Below are 18,736 nucleotides of genomic sequence, written 5' to 3'. Positions count from 1 at the left end.
CTATGGGGAGAGCTGTGTGGGGTGCTCTGGGGTGCATGGGGCACCCTAGGGGCTGTGCTATGGGGAGAACTGTGTGGGGTGCTCTGGGGTGCATGGGGCACCCTAGGGGCTGTGCTATGGGGAGAGCTGTGTGGGGTGCTCTGAGGTGCACGGGGCACCCTAGGAGCTGTGCTATGTGGAGGGTTTGATGGGGTACTCTGGGGTGTATAGGGTGCCCTGGGGGCTCTGCTACATGGAGAGGTGTGCAGGGTGCTCTGGGGTGTTGCCCTGGGGTGAGTGGGATGCCCTTGGGGCTGTGCTGTGTGGAGGGGTTCATGCGGCACCCTGGGGTGCATGGGATGCCCTTAGGGCTGTGCTGTGTGGAGGGGTGTGCAGGATTGCCTTGTGAGCTGTGCTATGTGGGGTGCCCCGGGGTACGCTGGAGGTTGTGCTGTGTGAGGTGCTTCTTGAGCTGTGCTGTGCGGGGGTGCATGTGGGGCACCTCGGCGGCTGTGCTGTTGCAGGGACGTGGGATGCCTTGCGATCTGCCGTGTGTGGAGTACTCTGGGCGACACTGAGGTGCGCTGGGACGTGTGGGGTATCCTGGGGGCCATGCAGTGCGGAGAGGTGCACTGCTGTGTTGAGGTAGTTTCAGATCTGAGTTGCAATGGGGGGTTGGGATGTAGGATAGGAGAGGCTGTGATGCTTGGGATAGGCTGTTGGGGTTGGGAGTGTGGGGTGTGCTGGGAGAGGGAAGCTGTTGTGAATAGGAAGAGAGCTGGTCTGTGCATCCGGGGGTAGAGAGGGGGGCTGGAGCCCCGAAGTCTGTCGGGGAAGCGTGTAGCGGGCTGGGGCATGGTGTGAAGGGTGCACTGGGGAGGTGGAGATGGTGCATGAGGCATTAGATCATGTGGGATGTGCTGTAAGGAAGGGATGGGGATTTGTTGTAGGCAGGAACTGAAATATGGGTGTCTCAGGGAAGGGATATGGAGAGCTGGACTGTGAAACGTGGACTAGCAGATATGCTGGAGAGACATAAGTTGATACATGAGGGGATACAGTGAGGAGCTGGGACTTGAGGGACCGGAAGAAAGGGATGTAGAGAGGGGATTGTGGTATGGGAAAGGGTTGGGACCTGGCAAATGGGGAGGAGTGCTTTCAGGAGGAGGTGCCTAAGGTTGTAAAGGAAGATGTGAGTGTCCAGAACTGGGATGGAATGGGGGCAAGAGTACCAGGAAACTCTGCACACAGTGAGGAGCTGCTGTGTGGAATAGTTGTGCAAATGAGGTTTGTGGGATAGTGGGAGTGTGGAGGGGATCTTGTATGTAGGGATCACCGGGTAGAGAAATATCTGGCAGGGCAAGGATAGTGTGTGAGTTTATTTGGAAGTGTTTCTGCTAGGTAGAGAAGAAACACATGTGCATTACAGGAATTCTGTGCCCTGGCCTACTGCAAAGGGATTAATGGGAGGCTGTCGGTGGGTTGAGAGAGCTGGAGATCCCAAATGTTTAGGGAGATGATGGGACAGCTGGATATGTGCAGGCAGCAAGGTTATGCTTCTGGGAAGAAAGAGCATCTAGTATCTCTGCATTTTCTAGCTGTTTGTCCCTGAGGCCCCTGTATAGGTGATAAGATGATGGGAATAAAAAGATTTCTGAGGACTGAGTATTTGGGATGTGGAATGTGAATGTCCGTTTTTGAGGGAAAACAAACCGTGAAGACGCAGATGGGAAGAATCGGATTTTGGGGTTATTGATGAAGATAGGAAAGGATGTGATAATCAGTTGTGGGTTATTATTTGGGCATGGAATATTAAGATTGGGATGATTGCATGGTTTGTAGTTCAATAGTAAACAAAATGAAAAATCAGTCAGGAAATTGGTGTGGGATGAAGAAAAAAGTATGAAATGATGGTAGAGTGTTGATTGTGGAAAAAATTCAAAGTTCACTAATGTGAAAGGGAAGATACTTCTATTCTGCAGAGGCCAAGCCTAACTTCAAGTTCAGAACTGGTCTAGAAATAGCCAAGAAGCCTTACTTACAGGGAGAGGAGCATCAAATCTTGCAGCCTTTATCTCGCAAAGTAATGGCTTCTGCTTAGTTTGGGCTTTTGTTAACCTCACAGACTTTAGGACGGAAAGAGGAAAAGAAAATTGTTCCAATTCAAGTTTGCCTCATTAAGCTTTGCTGTTGGTAACTACCCACTCCACCGTCAAAAAAAAGGGTTGGAGAAAGTGGGGAGACAGTTCTATATTCCTTTGCAATTTTGAGGGAGAGTAGAGGACAAGATCAAATAACATTTTTATTTTCCTCGCAAGTGTTTTAACTAATGTTGCTCTTTGAAAAGCCCATACAGACATTGTGCGATACTGCGAAGTACCCTCGAATGTATCACTTTTTAAAAGCAGAAGAGAGCTGATTTCTTTCTTTTTTTGTTTGAAAAATAATGTTGTATCAGTGATTGGTCATAGTATTACAAAAGCAAGTGTTGGAAAGGTAGGCAATGGACAACATTGAATCAAAATAAAAAAAAATGTATGGAGTTAAAGAATTAGTCTACTTAAGTGGCTTTATTTCTGTCTCGTTTACCTCCATCCTGCTTTATATTCAGGCTATAATGCCTGATCGAAGTCTACAGTAGGGTGTTACAGATGTTGAACTGGTGAAGCTGAGTAAGGGCTAACGTAGTTGTTTTGTGCTCATCCTACACTTGCAGCAGAGCAGTATTAGCAGAAATGCACATGAATCCATATCCCATAGCAGACTGCTCTACTTTGTACTGGAAACTGTAAGAGTTGGTACGATGAGATATTATAGCCATTTTGGACAAGTTGGCATGATGGCTCTTTTTTTTTTTTTTTAAGCGATCTCCAAAGAGATTATTTTTAATGAATGTGTCCCTTTTTCTTCCTCTGAGCATAAAAATGGCTCAAGGGCTCATATTCTCTCCCGGTCTCCTATGCTGGCCCCTCCTCAAACAACAAAAGAAAGGCAGCTTTCTTTTTAAGTTGGAGTTAGCAGCGATGTCAGTTTTGAGATTCACAATTTTCCCAGTGATATTTTTTTTTTTCTTTGTGGAAAGGGGACTGGGGCTCTTGAGTCTCACTGCACTGTTGTGAACTCTTAACACCTTAATTGAAGGGGTGGAGATGCTGAATCACTAACAAAGGTCTCCTTTATCCAAAATGTTAATCAATCATTGATGTTAAATAAGTGTGAACAAAACCAAACAAAACCCCCCCCTAAACAACTTTTTGTCTGTGTCCTCCACCCATTCAGCTGCTCATCTTTGGTCAGGTTAGCACAAGAAATTCTTCCTGTGTTTTGTGTGTGCGTATATGTACTTGCTTTTGACAACGTTTGGTAAAAGTTCTGTTTGGGGGCTTAACACCATAGGTTTCCCCATGTAAATTATTTAGTTAGTAGATGCAGCGAAAAGGTTCTGGCATAAACTGCTGTGATCTGCTGTGGTGTGAGGAAGGTTGCTAGAATATGACAGTACCATCATTACCGTCTTTTTTTGGGGGTAGGTATATGTGGATCGGGGTTTCTTGCATTTTATTTTTTTGAAGGGGGGGTTGCTTTCAGCTCTTGTAATCTCTTAATTTGTTCATCAGTCAACACAGTCTTTGGAGCTAGGGCAGACCTGAATTTTAATGTGAAAGGAAATAAATAGCTTTCTATTCATACAACCAGAAACTTTGTAGACCTCTTCTGTATATTATGAAAACAAAGGGTGTGAAGTCTTCCTCCCCCCAACCCCCTTCCCCACGCTGCATTTCATCTCATGCACTTAGGTTGCTTTCAGTTAGGGTTAGTCCACAGCCAAAGAAACTACGTTTGTCGCTAAATATCCAAATATAGAAGCTGCGGCAACTATAAGCCACAAGGCTAAAATATGCACATGCAACTGCCTTTGTGGACAGTTTATATATTTGAGGTGGATAAGAATGGAATACCTTTGGTCCATATTTCTTAGCTATTCAAAGACTTACTACTCTATAATATGTTGACTTGCCATACCTATTTCTATATATTCATTTCTAGATCTTTTTCCTCTTGAGTTCCTCATGTGCCATGTCAATTCTGTTGCATTACAAACTGTATATGGCTTACAAATTTTGCTGGTCTTTTATAAAGTCAGTGGAGGGGGAGGGAGGAGAGAAACCCTTTTATTTTTAGCCTATAGAGCAATTTGCACTCAAGTGAGTATTCAAACTAGTTGACATCCTACATGTCAGCTATGTTACCTAGCATGAAGTGATCTCTTTCACTTTCCTAGAAGTTTGCCAGAATCTCTAAAGAGCGATGCAGACAGCCTTCTTAAAATCCCTCTATCTGCTTTGCATGGCCTTGGACTTCAGAGAAATCTTTGTGCCTCAGTAAGGTCTGTGGTCTGTTTACATAGATATGAAGTCCTTTAACCCAGCAAGATTTGCTGTGGGCTTGGATTTCCTGCTTACAAGCTCTGCTGGAGTCTTCCCTGGAGTGTTCCTGCTGGCAAAATGAAGGTGTTAGCCCAGGCTTTCAGAGCAAGTTGTGAATGGAAGGTGATTTGATCACTGAATTTTTATCTGAGTACTGCTGTGCCTATCATATTTAAAATAGCTTCCCCCTGTACTTTTACTTCTCTGTCAGTTTTGTGCATTTTAAATGTTTAATTGTTTTAGAGGTGGGCCTTCATTGTGCTAGGGACTGTAGAAACACAGAAGAGCAGAGTCCTCACTTGTTCATAGTTAGGGCCTCCAACTAATCTTTCAGAACATAAGCAAAAAAAAGTCTTGAGAAATATCTGAAGATTTGCATTTAAGATCACACAAAGTCTTAAGAAACACCAGTTAACTTGATAACAAAACATAAGGCGATGTTTCAATGTGTGCTGAATCCAAATCAGCTGTTCTGATATTGACCTTAAAATGAGCATTGTTCATACTTTTTGTAAAAGTGGGGTTGTATTTTGCCACTATATGGTTGGGTATATGCCTAGCCTTTCTCTGTTCATAGACTGGTCTGTGAGCATTTTTCAGGTGGTAGAGTTGGCTTTTGAGAAAGAGCCCTCAGCACTTACCCTTTTTGATCCTACACCAGCCTTTCATTTGTGCTAGCACTGCTGCTTGAGCATCTGTATGCTGAAATGGATCAAGGAACCGATCCAGGTTGTAAGTAGCCTGGCAAAAAATGATTATATTTAGCCTGGATCAGTTTGCCAAACTAGTTCTCTGCTTGGCCGTGCAAACGGTTGTACCAGCACATCAAATAATGTGATGCAGGGGTGGAAGTAAATACTGGTAGCTGCAGTCTTTTAAGCTGGTGTTGCTGCCAAAGGAAATGCTCATCTAACTACACCCCTAAGAGTCTAGTAAACTTGCTAAATGTTATTTACACCTGCTTGTTACAGCTTCCCTAGCTTGAGAACATTCCTTCAATGTACCTTTTTTTTTTTTTTTTTKCCAAAAATGCTCCGCATCTCCAAACTTATATGCAATGCATAAAAAGGGAAAGCGTTTCTAAGCAGTCTTAAAAAGGGCAAAGGGAGGAGTGTGGTTATAAGTTTAGCTATAGAAATATTTCCGCTGCTTCAAGACTGTCTGATAATATGGGGCATATAGTATAAATTGATGATAGAATATTTAGGATGGTTGCAATTAAGCAGTGAAACTCATGCTGTGAGAATCATCAGGAGCAAGAATTCAACAAGAGTTAAAAAGGATCAGATGTCTGTAGGGATATGAAGAATATTCAATTATCATAATCAATGACAGTAGAAATTTTGGAAGAGATACTAAGCCTGTGGTCTAAACCTTTATTTTATTTTACTGCAGCAGATGTGCTTCTATATTGGGAAAAGAGAGGGAGGGAATAACTTGTTTTGCCTGAGTTTACTGGGGGGTTCTCACACACTTCTTTGAAAACTTGATTGAGACCAGTGTTCGAGATGTGCCATTAAACTGCATGAGCTTCTGCTCTGATCCTGGTGACCCATCCTGAAGTCTGTTTTGAGATGCTAAAGCATGGCTATGGTGAAAAGCGAACTGCAGCTACTTGAGTTTTTTCATTTGTTTTACTCCCACATCTATGCGTTGTTCCTACTTGCTTTTCAGCAGAGTCAGATCTCAGCACTGTTTTTGATCTATTTTGACAACACTTATTGAACATATTGTAAAGACTGTTAAAAATTTGCAGATTACTCTATCTGAAGAGTGAGTGTTATCTCTTTAGGGTAACTAAATGTGCTCAGAGTTCCCTTTTTTCAGGCAAACTTAATAGCAGAGATATGCAGTTCCTTGTCTAGCCTCTGAGAAGGAGCTTGTGGAATGGGGAATGGAGATGGGAAGTGGAACAGTGAGGTGTGGTTTTTATTTGTCTATTTGTTTGTAAATCTCAGGCAGAATCAATGAAATGCTTTTGAAGGAAGGCAAATGGAAAGTACACTTTACCAGTGACAGTTCTTTCAACACAATTGGGCTGAAAGGTCGTGGAGCAATGTCCTCCGAGAATTCACTGAGGATTGGGTGTTGTAGCCTGAAAACAATACTGATTTGAAATGCTCCTTAGTGACAGTCTGTGGGAAAAGTGTGTGTGACGTATGCAATAATTTAACTGCACATAGAGTGGAGGGAGAGTTTGCCTTATTCTGTATTTGCTTCAGAGCAGGTGTGATTCAGGCATAGGCAGCCAAACAGCTACCTGCTATATGCTCTTAGCCTTTGTAATTACTCAGAACCAGTGGTCTTGTTTTCATGAGTGCTCAGCATCGTAGAAAAGGGCTCTCACTGTGTTCTGGCTACTTAACTTTCTGGTGGGGCTGTTTGCATAGCAGCAGAGCAAGGGAGCTTTGAATTATTGACCTACCTTTTCACCTGGATGGTCTTCAGGTGCCTGTTGTCCTTTGTGCCTGCTGAACAAAGGATGCTGGTATCTGTTGTACCATATTGGTAGCCATGCTGAGGCCCACGGGCTCTTTCAAAGCAGGTTAGGTTGGATGTGGTGGTAGTGCTGAGGAAAGAACCGGACTCTTAATATGCCTGTGTTTTATCGACTAGCCTCCGTTACTTAGATTTAAAGCAATCTGTGGAGCCTATGTGCCTTCTTGTGTATGTTGCATGAAACTGTCTTTGCCACCTTTTCAGCGTATGTGGAGTTACACAAAACTGGAGAAGAACCCTGTTTTACTGTTTCACTGTAAAAAGCACTGTGTAAGGGTCAAGCATTAGGCTTTTGTTCAGATTGTGCGGAGCTGTGCTTTGCATTTTGCTAAACTGACTTAAGTGTCTTGGTATCACTCTTCCTCTGCCTGGGAAATGGTGATGTTTTATCTATGTACCAAACTGGTTTTTGTTTGAGCATTGATTAGAAATATATTTGTGGTGTAATATAAAACAAGGCTGTAATCTGTCAAAGTGAAGCAGCCGCAGCTTCTACAGTTAGAGCTTTTACTATGAAGAATTCAGGCAATCTTATATATTCAGGAACTCTTTGCAGGATTTTCACCAGTAGAGCTGAAATTTTCTGTGACATTTTATATGTATGGATGAGAAGGGGGTAAAGAAGTTAAGGCCAAAATGGCTTGACAGGTTGTTAGCAAGAAAATACTTTTTCTTGTCTCTTAAAGAAAAGAAAAAAAAAGAGGACAGAATAAAAAAAAAAAATAACCTTCTTGTGGCTGGGGATAGAGAGTTGAAACTGTCAGGTAAATAGCCACCATCCAGGAGAAATGCTTCTGAACACTCTTGTGAAAGCTAGTTTTGACTTGACAGTTATGAGTCTTTGAAAATAGTGCTATGCTTATATAGTACAGTAAATACTTTGAAGTACTTTAGGCTTTGCTGTACATGTGGGGCTAACTAGAAAAATATTAAACGTACATCTTGTGTTGAGTGAGGGAGGACTTTGCAGCAATTGGAATTGCATGTACTTCATACTTTCATAAGATCTTGCCAAAGGGGTGGATTCGATAACAGACCTGATTATAGAATTGCTTAATTTCCTGTCAAAATAAAATTTTTACATGGAGTGCTTTGAGATCTTTAGATGACCTTATGTTATTTATCAAGTGTCAGTCTTTCATCCCAGCAGCTTTGATATAATCATGTAGCATCTCAGAGTACTGTGTACATGCACTGTTTGCTTGCTGGAGTTCTTTGAAGTTCCTTACTCCGTAGTAGAGTCATTGCTCTGTTGCAAATCCTATATTTAACACATGGGAAACCAGTATACAGAAGCACTTTACTGTATCACTTAAGGTTGTGATACACACAACATGCCTAACATGGGCCTAAAAGCAAAGGAATGAGAAGTTCAACTCACCAGGAACACGCGCCCCTTGACACACACCTTACCCACTAGTAGAACTATTGTAAGCTACATAAAACATAGTAATTCTTCAACTCCGTCCCCGCGGGAATGCCTGCTTTGCCTTGCTGACCTCCCCAAGTGTGAGTGCGTTACAAAGCTGCAGGGATGTTTGGTAGTGAGAGTACTGAATGAAAACTGGTGTAGCAGGCAGTGCTGGAAGGTAGTAATGTTTAGGGGAGCCGTGAAAAACTGCTCATGTGGGATAAGAGAGAGACCAGGTATCTGTTAAGTGAAGGTTAACATGAAGGGAAGGTGTGTGGGTCGCCCCCAGCGATTCTGAAAGGCATCGTGTGTGATATCCCCTTACAGCATCCTGGGGAATTACTACTTGCTGTAGCACTAGGTTTTCCTTGGAGAAGGTCTGTCCTGCACTGACCCATCCCAGCTCCATTTAGTTTATGAAAACTGACAGGATTGCAGCCTGAGGTGTTATGCCTGAGGACTGTTTGATATCTGTCATTCTGGAAACCTAGAGAAGGGATACTGAAATAAATAGAAAAAGTACTAGCGTCTTTCTGTGCTGAACTGATAGGTGACTTATTTCTCCAAAGCCTTCTGCTTAAACATTGTGAAGTTACTGTATATTGAAGAATAAACTGGTGTCTCTTCAGTTCTGTCTTCCTATCCATTGTTTTTCCATCCTCTTTTTTTTTTTTTTTTTTTTTCCTTCCATGGGTTAGAAGAATGGGCTGCTGACCTGCTTTATGCAGACTTCTTTTACCTGTTGTTGTTCATGCTGTTGCTGCTATTTAAACTTTTGAGAAAATAAACCGAGAGAAGTTAGGGAAAAGAGATCACCTCTAGCTACAAACATATTAACTGCTTCCTGAGAAGTGGATGAAATTTTGATAGAAGGCAACGCTATGAAAGCAGCCCATGGAAACTCCAATATTACCCTCTGGACTTCTACATGTAATGTTGACTGATGCTAGGTCTGATAACTGCTAACATGGTGTAGTAAGCCATAGAAGCCTTTCTTATATTAGGGAAATATTGTTAAAACATTTTTTGAAAAATCCCTTATTGCTGAAAGCACTCAATCTTTATCAGCGTTAACAATAGCAGGGACTCTAGGACAAGACAAGCGGCTGTAAGGGAAGTGACGCTACATGTCCAGTACTCCAAACTCCAGTTGTAGTGTACATAGACTGCTCCCAACATTGCTAACATAGGTGGAGCCAAGCTGATATTGGCAACTGCACTGGAACACGCTGAGGCTGAACTGATGTTAGCATGACATCACATGCGCTAAGGGTTACGCGACGGCCTAACGCCCCGAGAGCAGCCTGGCTGACCTATAGCTGCAAGTGCTGCCAATGTTAGTGAAGCTGAAATGGTGTTAGCAGCAACAGAAAACATTCAAAGTATTCTGGTACAGACAAGATAGTTGTGTCTGAGGCTTTGCTTTTTTTTTCCCAAATGGATTTCTGGAACTATGTCAGAGTTTGCCAAGAGACTGTGTTCTAGTCTTAGGCAGGCTGAGGAGTTCATGGTTTTATACATAGTACCAGTTGGGAAATGGAAGAAAGTTTCACATGTCTGTATACTCCTTGAATTTGCTCACCAATCTCTGGGTCAGTTTCCTCCATTGCTGTATAGAAGGAGTTGTGGAAAGCTGTGCAAAATCAGAAGCTGATGTTTCTGGCAGAGAAACTGTCTAGGAGAGTTATTCTTCCTCACTGTATTATTAACATACTGAAGTATTGTTAGATGCACCTCTCCTAAAGAAAAAACCCAGACACTTAGTCTTTCTTTACAAAAAGAGTGCTGCAGATAAATCTTAAAATGGTGGTTATCAGTTTAATGGACGATGTGCTCTTGAAGATGTACAATGTCTATTGCAAAAGGATATTTTAGAATGGTTTTATACATACCTAGAATGAACAACTACTTAAACAGCCTTTATATTGTGGCTACTGTTTGTTACCTTTGTACTTGTTGGAAGATAGAAGGAAGAGAATAGTCTGTGCGGATACCACTGTGTGAGAGGAGGGAATGGTAACACTGGACATGTCACGGAACAGTCCTTTCTCTGAGCCTTTGGATTTGCGTTGTGCTCCATCAATGGCTGTTTTAAATGCACTTCTTAAGGATGGAGAGCACAAGGTCGGACTTCCTGTGACCATCTGTGCCTTGAGTGGACTTCAGGAAAATGTCTACATGTACGTGGTGGTAGGAGCTGGAGGGAGAAGTGTGGGAGAGAATGTCTATACTCTGTCTTACCCAAGGTATATGGATGGGCAGACACAGCCAGGCTCATTTGAGTTTCATTTGTATGATCTCAAACGCCACATTTACGCAGGGATAATTGAGCATGTTCTTACAGTTTCTGTGCAGTTTATGCTGTGGTTCTAAATTTTTACATTAACATGAGCCAGTCAAAGAGCTTCTCTTCCTTGTAATGGCATAGGGCCTTGCCTGTTCTTTCTTCATAAATAGGTCATCAGGACGTTAATTTTCTTTTAAGTATGCCTCTCTTTGCTCATCCCGTTTCTCTGTGCCTTGGATGTCTTTCAAGGCATGGAGGTGGTTCTGGGAAATGACCTGCCCATGTTTAAAGGTTAGTGGAGAGGCAGATACAGACGATGTATGTGAGGAGAGCTATTCCTATCAGCCTCTTACGGCACTGTGGAGGTTGTAATGAGCCTGGTAAAGATTGTGTCATTCCCGTGTTCATGTAGGAAAATGAATTTAGGTGACATAAGTTCTGAATTCCTCTCCTGATTGAGTCACTTCTGGTACAAGAATATAAGCAAAGAGATAATGTTGTGCAGACTTGGGATAAGCAGTCACTTCTCTGATTTCTGTGTAAGGAGGATTCCTAGCTTAGGCAAACTGAGAGCCTTGTGTATGACATCTTTTTTTGTTTTTTTTTGTTGTTGTTGTTGTTGCCAAGATGCATTCATAGCAAAGCTCATACTGTTCCAGGATGAGCTCAGACCTTCTAGAAATTTGTGCCTACCCCTTGCTACTAGTTGTTAACTAATCAGCTCACTATTAACAAGTCAGGCGCTGATGTTGAGAAATCGATTTATAAGCAAATGGCATTTGTGACTTACCAGGAAACAACAGAACTTGCTAGTTTCCCCAAATCAGCAGCTATTTTGAGCAGAATATGGTCCCTGTGCTGTACCTGGTCGTTGTCTTTCTGGCAGAAGTCACAGATGAGCATGTCAGCTAAAAGGCTCCTGCACAATCGATGAGGGTTTGATCGGAGGATGAGTTTTGCAAACGCTGCTACAGGGAGAGCCAGGACAGTAGGTCAGGCTATCTACTGGACAAGAAGGGTTATATTGTGTTTAGATGGCATGTATATTGATGCTGTATTTTTAGCCCCAGTTATTCCTAAGGTGCCCACTGTATTTTCTGTATTTTCTTTCTTAAGAGAGGCAAGGGAAACAGGGCAGGGGAAGCATGGAGGTATATTTGAACAACTGGCTTAAGCCTGTTTGAGTCTGTGCCATCAGTCACTACTGCCTGCCTTGTGCCAGTACCAAAGAGTGTGTGGCCATCTGGCTGGCAGAAACAGGAAGCCCATCTACTGAAAATCAATCATATCTGTTCTAGAGCTGTTTTTCGGCTGGATCATCACAAGTGCTAGTGATGTCTGGAAGGGCTAGACTTGGATAGGCTTAAGCTGATTGAAGTTGCTTTCCTGGGTCCAGCATGCACTTGGCCAGTGGAAGGCAAGATGGCATTTTCTGCAAACCCACTTGGGTGCTGGTGGGCCCAACACTAGGTGTATTACTACAACGTGCTTTATGCTGCATCCATGGGAAAGGATGAGAAGGACAGTTTTTGCCAAGACTTGGAGGCAGGTTCAAAGGCATAGTTAGTAATGGCCATATCTAGAGAGTGGGGCTGGTTCAAAGGATTAAAAAGTGTCCTGTGTCCGCATACCTTTAAGTACCCTGGGAAGATTTGTGTGATGTTAGATTATTCATGTCAATTTATCTATTTGCTTTTACTTTTATATGATCTTAAGGGAATCTGACAGTTCAATAAAGGCATTGAATAACATTTCCTGCCTCCTCCTTGTTTCACGGTTGCGCTCTTATCAATGAGGTGTGCAACCAAATATTTTATTAAATAACAGCTTATAAAAAGGTAACATGGGCAGTTCAGCTGCAAGTATATGAAATAAGCAAATACTGACAAAACTGAAAAGTGCGGCACATAATGAAAGCTAGAGGTGTTTTTCGGTATGTTGTGGGTGTAGTGGAATCACTCACCTTTTGCCAGTGCAGCTGTTCTCCCTCTTATGCGGCCGAACGAGGGTCGGAGGAATAGGATGAACCCATCCCAGGAAAACTGCGCTGAAGGAGCGCGTCGGTTGATTCACTGCCTTATCCCACCTCTCAGGTCACACTGATGGACGCGCGTGCGGTCCGTTGCTTCCTGGTGGCTGTCAGGACGAGTAGCTGCTAAAACAGCTTCTGCTGCTGGTGCTGCTGTTCTTGATCCCTCCTGAAGCCGCAGCTCTTCGCAGAGCAGTCTGCTGCTCTGCTCTCTCCTTTCTCTCCCGCTCCACTACCGCAGCTAGAATTCCGGGTGCTGGCTCAGCTTGTGTCAAAGTCGTAGTTTGTTTTCTGTAGCAGGTTTCTAGCCTTTTTTCTTTTTCCATGCTGATTTTGGGCTCTTGCCACCCTCAGTCCGGCACAGATTGACAGTCTCAGAAAGGCCGTGGAAAAAAGAAGTGTGCTCTTTCTTGTATGCAGAGAAAGCGGTTTCTTGCCTTTAATGCTTTGTGTCACAGTCAGGCCACAAGTTTGATACTTTTATCTACTTGGTATGCCTTTATTTCATCTCTCCACTTTCACCTTCTCAAAGAGGGAGAAAAGACTGAAGTGAATCAGTGATAACTGCAGCTGTTCCTGCTGAAGCAGCCATAATACTGTACACCTCCAAGTATCTGGCCACTTGTCGCTTTCAAGGTACAGAAGCACCACTTCGGCAGTTTAAAGGGAAAAAGGAGGAATAAGCTGGTCTGGATTTTTTTATTTATTTATTTTTTTACTTTTGTTTACACTACAGTCGTATGGTGACTAGGTCATAGAAGTGAAGGGATGGTTCATGGATAAGTCACCAAAAGGTAAGCTATGGTGTGGATTTGTCTTGTTAGTTACTCTGTGGTCACTGCTTGTGTACATAGTCTCACCCTTTTGCTTAAATTCTCTGATGAGCAAATGGTGTTGCACTAACAGTGGGCTAGGAGTGTGCAGATGAGCAGCAATGATGCTAAATCAGGACGAGTGTGTAGCCTTGAAGGTGGTGTGTGTCTGATCAGTCATCTCCCCCTCTCAGCCGTGAACTGTGTAGTGTAAAGCCGTCTTTCTCCAGCGCCGTGCCAAGCAGAACTCGAATGTTTGAAGTGACAGAGCTCTGTGGGTTTTCTCTGATAGATTTTCCCCATCCTGATGCATGGCTAATGTTCATGTGTTTTCCCTTTCAAGGGAAAAGATGATCTTGTTGCTGATGTGATAGAGGTGTGTCAGTACTGGCACTGGCGGGGTTTAGCCCATATTGTTTTGCTGGGTGGGGTGGGGGAAAAAGGAAGAGAAGATCTAACTGGGTAATTGGATTCAGGGATGATTCTGCTGCTGTGGTAGGTTTTACTGGATGAAGCAGCTTGTTGGGATAGGTGTTTGCTTCAGCTTCTGTCTGCAGGTGTGACTTAGCTAGATAAGGATGGTCTATCACGTTGATGATTTCATTGTTTGATTTGGCTGGACTGGGTGGAGAATGTAGCTCCATTGTTTGGGACTAGCTTTGTAGTTTGGTTTTGTTGGGGTAGATTACATGGTAGAGGATTGCTACATTATTAAGGTGAAGCTGCAGTAGATAATAGTTGGAGAATGTCGGAGGGAAAGGAATACGCAAAAGGTTTCACAATGCGTAACTAATTGAGCCTCGCAGCAGCTCTTGTGTTTGGATTGGACAGATCTGGTCAGCAGAATACGCAGAGATCACACAGAAAACCTCTGGTAGTGATTTCAATTTGCAGTCATACTTTAACTGCAGTGCTGCCCGTGCTGTGTAAATAGCTGAGAGTGCACTGAGAGATGGCATATAGCCCTGACAGTTTGAATGCTGCCTGGATTCACACTGTTCTTGCAGCCTCCCCAGTGTTCAAAGTGGGTGAGATAGAAGATGCTGGCACGTAGCTGCTCTTTCTTTCTGCACTGACCTCGAATTTACCATTGAGTCGTGCCTCAGAGTCTGAGTTTCTTTGTATTACTGAACTTTCAGGCTCTTACATATGTTTGTTTTAACGTGTGACTGAATGTTAATTGATGCAGGGTTGTCTCCATTAACTGAAAGTATGACTGATCAGCTTTTAGGCCGTGAGCTATTTTGGCCTTATAGGAAATAACTGTAGCGTGAGATAAATCTAATGTCATATCTGCCTCTCTAACTTGAGCAAACTTACAGTATTCCTTACTTGGGAAAGTTGTCTATTGGATTCACTTCTTTCTGTAGTGTAGCACAATGACGCAGAGTAGGAGCTGACAGAACTTTTCTGTCAGGCCATACTTTTTCCTTCTTCTGAAATCTGCCTGATTTTCCCCTAGATGTGACTGAGCAATTGCCTTGTTTTACCTGGTACTTGGTGTTTTTATTTATAGCCAGTCCGGCTGTCTGGCTGCGGAGGAGGGTTTATATATGCAGTGCAGGGGTGTGGTGGAAGAATTGGGCTTCTAAGTGAGGGGAAGGTAAACCTTTGAAGAGGATGGGTGCAGAGAAGGGGAGATTACTTGTATGAGCTTTGTGGCAGCTCCTCAGAGCATGGATCAGCTCATGGGAATACAGCTGTCTTGAACATGGGAGTGCTGAAGCAGGTCTAACCTATTTCCCCTCCATACATTCACGTGCAGTAGACATCTTCAAACTATTCCGAGCTGAATAAAGCGTGGCTTTTTCAGTGTTGACAAATCTTGCCAGTTTGAGCAAAGATTCCCCCTAGCCAGTGGTTTAGAGCAACTTTTGATCCCTCTTCTGTAGCTGGATGTGCCAGAGTGAGGTGGCAGCTTGGCTGTCCTGTACATTCTTGCTGGTGAAACTCTTCCTTTCTCTTTTTGTTTTCAGGTGATCTTTGCTTGTGAGAGCAGTGGTTCCCAGCTCATGGCCTCCATAATGAGTACTGCTGTGTCGTGACACCAAGGATCTTGGTGAGTTGCCTGTTGAAAAGCAAGGGCCAATAATGTCCACACTAATGTGGATCCATCTCTTTGACTCTGGAATTGAGGTTTAAAGTGCCTAATTGTGAGCTTCCACCAACGGTGTGAGGCTACTTTTCTCCCAGTCTCACCTGTTCTTTTGAGCTTGCAGTGGTATTGATGTGGTTGCATGGTAAACTAGATCAGGGGACTGATCTAGCTGAAAAAAAGATTTCTTCTGTTTCCTTTGGATTAGTTCCCATGCAGATCTTTCCTTGGTCTGGTCAGGAGAAAAGGTAGTGTGGGAATGAGTGAGACAACAGAACAGTCCCTTTTCCCTTCGGCCTGTGTTTGCTTTACTTCAAAGCAGTCCCAGAGCTGTACCCTGAGATGTCTTGAAAACACCCAAATGCCAAAAGTCTTAAAAAGTGGCTTGACCATTCACTAGTGATGAATTTTAGAGAAATGGTAAGGGCTTTGCTGTGGCAGGCGGACTCCAATTGCATAAATACGTTTCTCTAAAGATTTTCCGTTATTGAGCCCTAGGTTTCCTAGACATACATATGTTAGAAATGCACTTAGAAGAATCATGAGGCTTTCCATTTCACATTATAAAAGATATTCCCAGTGTGCAGAAATGAGGAGCAGAGGAAGGTGAGTAGCCATTGTACCACCAATGAGTATATGACATATCCTTTAAAGCTCTCTCTGGTAAGAAGAAATTTGAATTGAGATTGGAAAATACAGTTCTCTTGCAGAGCATATCAATTCTAATACATTGAAGGAAAGTATGCATAGTATAAAATACAGGGTTAAAAACTGGAGGCTTTTTAGGTTACCCTGTGAAGTACTTGAAAGTTTGGTAATGTCAGAAATACTGTGCAGCCAGTGTGATCTTAATTCTATTCCTCTTCATGTTTTCCCATTGCCCTGTGTGAGACTGGGAGTCTGAGAAAATTCTTATCTTATAATAAAAGGTAAGATCATAATGCATAAATATCAAAAGTGGAAAAGCAGAGGATGAAACAACTAGAATACTGAAGTCCACCACACAGGCATCCACATCCTACTTTTAGCATTGAGGTCTACTCATTATAATGCTATTGTTCCCCCCCCCTCCTTTTTTTTTTTTTTTTTTTACCGGAAATTCACTATATTTTCAGTCACACCTCCACCTTTATTGAGGACTTCCTGGTGTCACTGAGGTCTACTGACTTTTACTGGTGCATAAATCTCTTTTCAAAAGTGGATTTGGGTGCTGTTGATAATGGTATGGTTTTGTTTTCAAAAGAGAAACAGGAGCAGAATTTGTATGGAATGTTGACAGGATTTAGATACTTGTGAAGACGTTCCTCTTTTTTTCTAGAATATGCCTGTATAGCACCAAGTCTAACTACAGCATGATGGAAATTATGATAGTAATAGAATAACTCAGAATTGTCCTCAAAATCAATGAGATAACCAGCTTATAGCCCCAGCGAGACGTGGATCCTGTGCAGTGTGTGGCTCAAATTGGAGTTATCTGATTGTGCCTAATAGGAGGCAGAACAAATGACACTTTTACTGCAGAAATACCCCTCACATTAATAGATTAGTGCAGCACAGTGGAGGGGAGAATAGGGAGCCGGATGATTCCTATGGATCATAAAGGAGGCAGGCGGCAGAGGGGACAATTTTTGGAGACGCAGAGCTCCAGAGAAGAATTGCACTGTGGAGCACTGTCACACCAAAGTTCAGCAATACAGGGTCACTAAACAAGGGTAATAGCACAGCCTTGCAACAAGATCATTTTAGGGGAGTGGAGAACCTTAGAGCTGAACACAACTTACTGATAACTTTCCTTGCCTGGAGGTAATCGTATAGTGACTAGTGTTTCTTAATTCTCTGGTATCACTGCATGAGCAAACCAATTTTTGCTTTCTAAATGCAATTCAAACACTATTGTTTTCACTAAATTCAAGATGCTTCCAGTCTGGTGAGATATATTTTGTTTCATTTGATACACACAGGAAGAAACTACTTCTTTGCTGCTGAGGAGGAATACCAGGAATATTTACATTTGAATAATATTTAACTAGCAATGCTTAATACATTAACAATAAATCTTGGTTAGATTCTAAATTAAGTGGATTTACATCTGAGTAGGTAAGATGAACAGAAGAGATTCTGTTGAAATATAAACAAGACAGAAATTTGTTCCAAAATAATTTAGCCCAGAGGACATAAACAGTAATATTCAATAGTTTCCTCATCCAGAAACAGTTTTACATTCCTTATTTCTAGCATCATGCATATTGTTTCTTGGAAGGAAGCTTAAAAAAACTATTATTCTGTCCTTTTTCAAAAGTCTGTACTTTTGTATTACTTAACAGTTTGTACAGTGCTGCTGAGCTAATTTAGATGGGCAGCTCTCTAATGATGTTTCGGCCTTTCTAATAGAAGTAATGACTAGAAGTAGCCTCTCTGATATTTTCAGAGTAATCACTGCATAGCCAGTTGCTTACAGGTGGTTAGGAAGGCTTTTTTCTTTCTTTTTTTTTTAGCTCCCTTTGAGCAACCCTTATCGCACATCATTGAATATATGTCTAGTTATACTGGACCAAGGGGACAGAAGGGATTTGAACAGAGTTTATGTTCCTAAGAAAGATTGAATTATGACTATTCATGGGGGAATTCTGGATAGCAAAGTCACGCTGGGGGGTTATAACGTTGGCTTCCAAGTGGCTTTCTGTGAGGTGTTTTCAAGCTGAGCACAGATATGGAATCAGAGTGTTCAGATATGAGGAGTGTCCCTGCTTTGTTGATTCTGGTATGATTTGGATGAAGGGAGGCTGACCTCACTGATTCTAAACTGAATGCCCAGCCAGTGCTCCCTCCTTTTTGAAATGCACAGCTGTGTTCCTGCCATCTGAAAGCTCTTCTCCTGTGTCCTCGTAGTAATGAGGGAAGAATTGTCATTTACTGCTTCACATCAGACAGATCTGCTCGGAAAGTTCCTCACCGGTCTTCTGTTCTCTTATGGGGTGGTTTTAACAGCGTGCCCTGGAGATGCGAGACTTCCCCTGGGCAGCAGGAGGCAGACGTCTAGAGAATGCTGGAGCTGCAGGAGGGAAGCGCCCAGTGCAAAACCAGAGAGGAGCAAAGAGAAAAAAGGCAAGCAGACAGACAGCGTTGAGAGAAGCAGGTGGCAGAAAGTGCTTCAGAGCTGCCTGTGGCAGCAGGCTCCCCAGAGGAACTTGACGAGA

At 42.8% G+C, this 18,736-nt stretch overlaps 1 protein-coding gene across 3 annotated transcripts in view; it reads left to right on the top strand.

The window, feature by feature from the left end:
* LOC146585379 (uncharacterized) overlaps nt 1–18,731 on the top strand; it is a 20,287-nt gene extending 1,556 nt beyond the window's left edge. For 2 of the 3 annotated variants that reach the window (XM_085323042.1, XM_085323043.1), the window contains exons 2-3: nt 15,421–15,503; nt 18,528–18,731. In XM_085323042.1, the coding sequence (XP_085179168.1) occupies nt 18,540–18,731 (192 nt within the window). In that variant the 5' untranslated portion in view covers nt 15,421–15,503; nt 18,528–18,539. Of the gene's footprint in view, nt 1–4,119; nt 13,427–14,242; nt 15,504–18,527 lie in introns of those variants that run through there. The other variant, XM_085323041.1, reaches the window with a different exon arrangement.
* The last annotated feature ends 5 nt before the right edge of the window (nt 18,732–18,736 follow it).

Source organism: Rhea americana, unplaced genomic scaffold (assembly GCF_003343005.1).
Source record: "Rhea americana isolate MKP2758 unplaced genomic scaffold, rheAme1 scaffold_81, whole genome shotgun sequence".
In the NCBI taxonomy this organism is placed as follows: Eukaryota; Metazoa; Chordata; class Aves; order Rheiformes; family Rheidae; genus Rhea; species Rhea americana.
The sequence above is the reverse complement of the archived record's forward strand: the minus strand, read 5'-3'. Positions and strand labels throughout refer to the sequence as shown.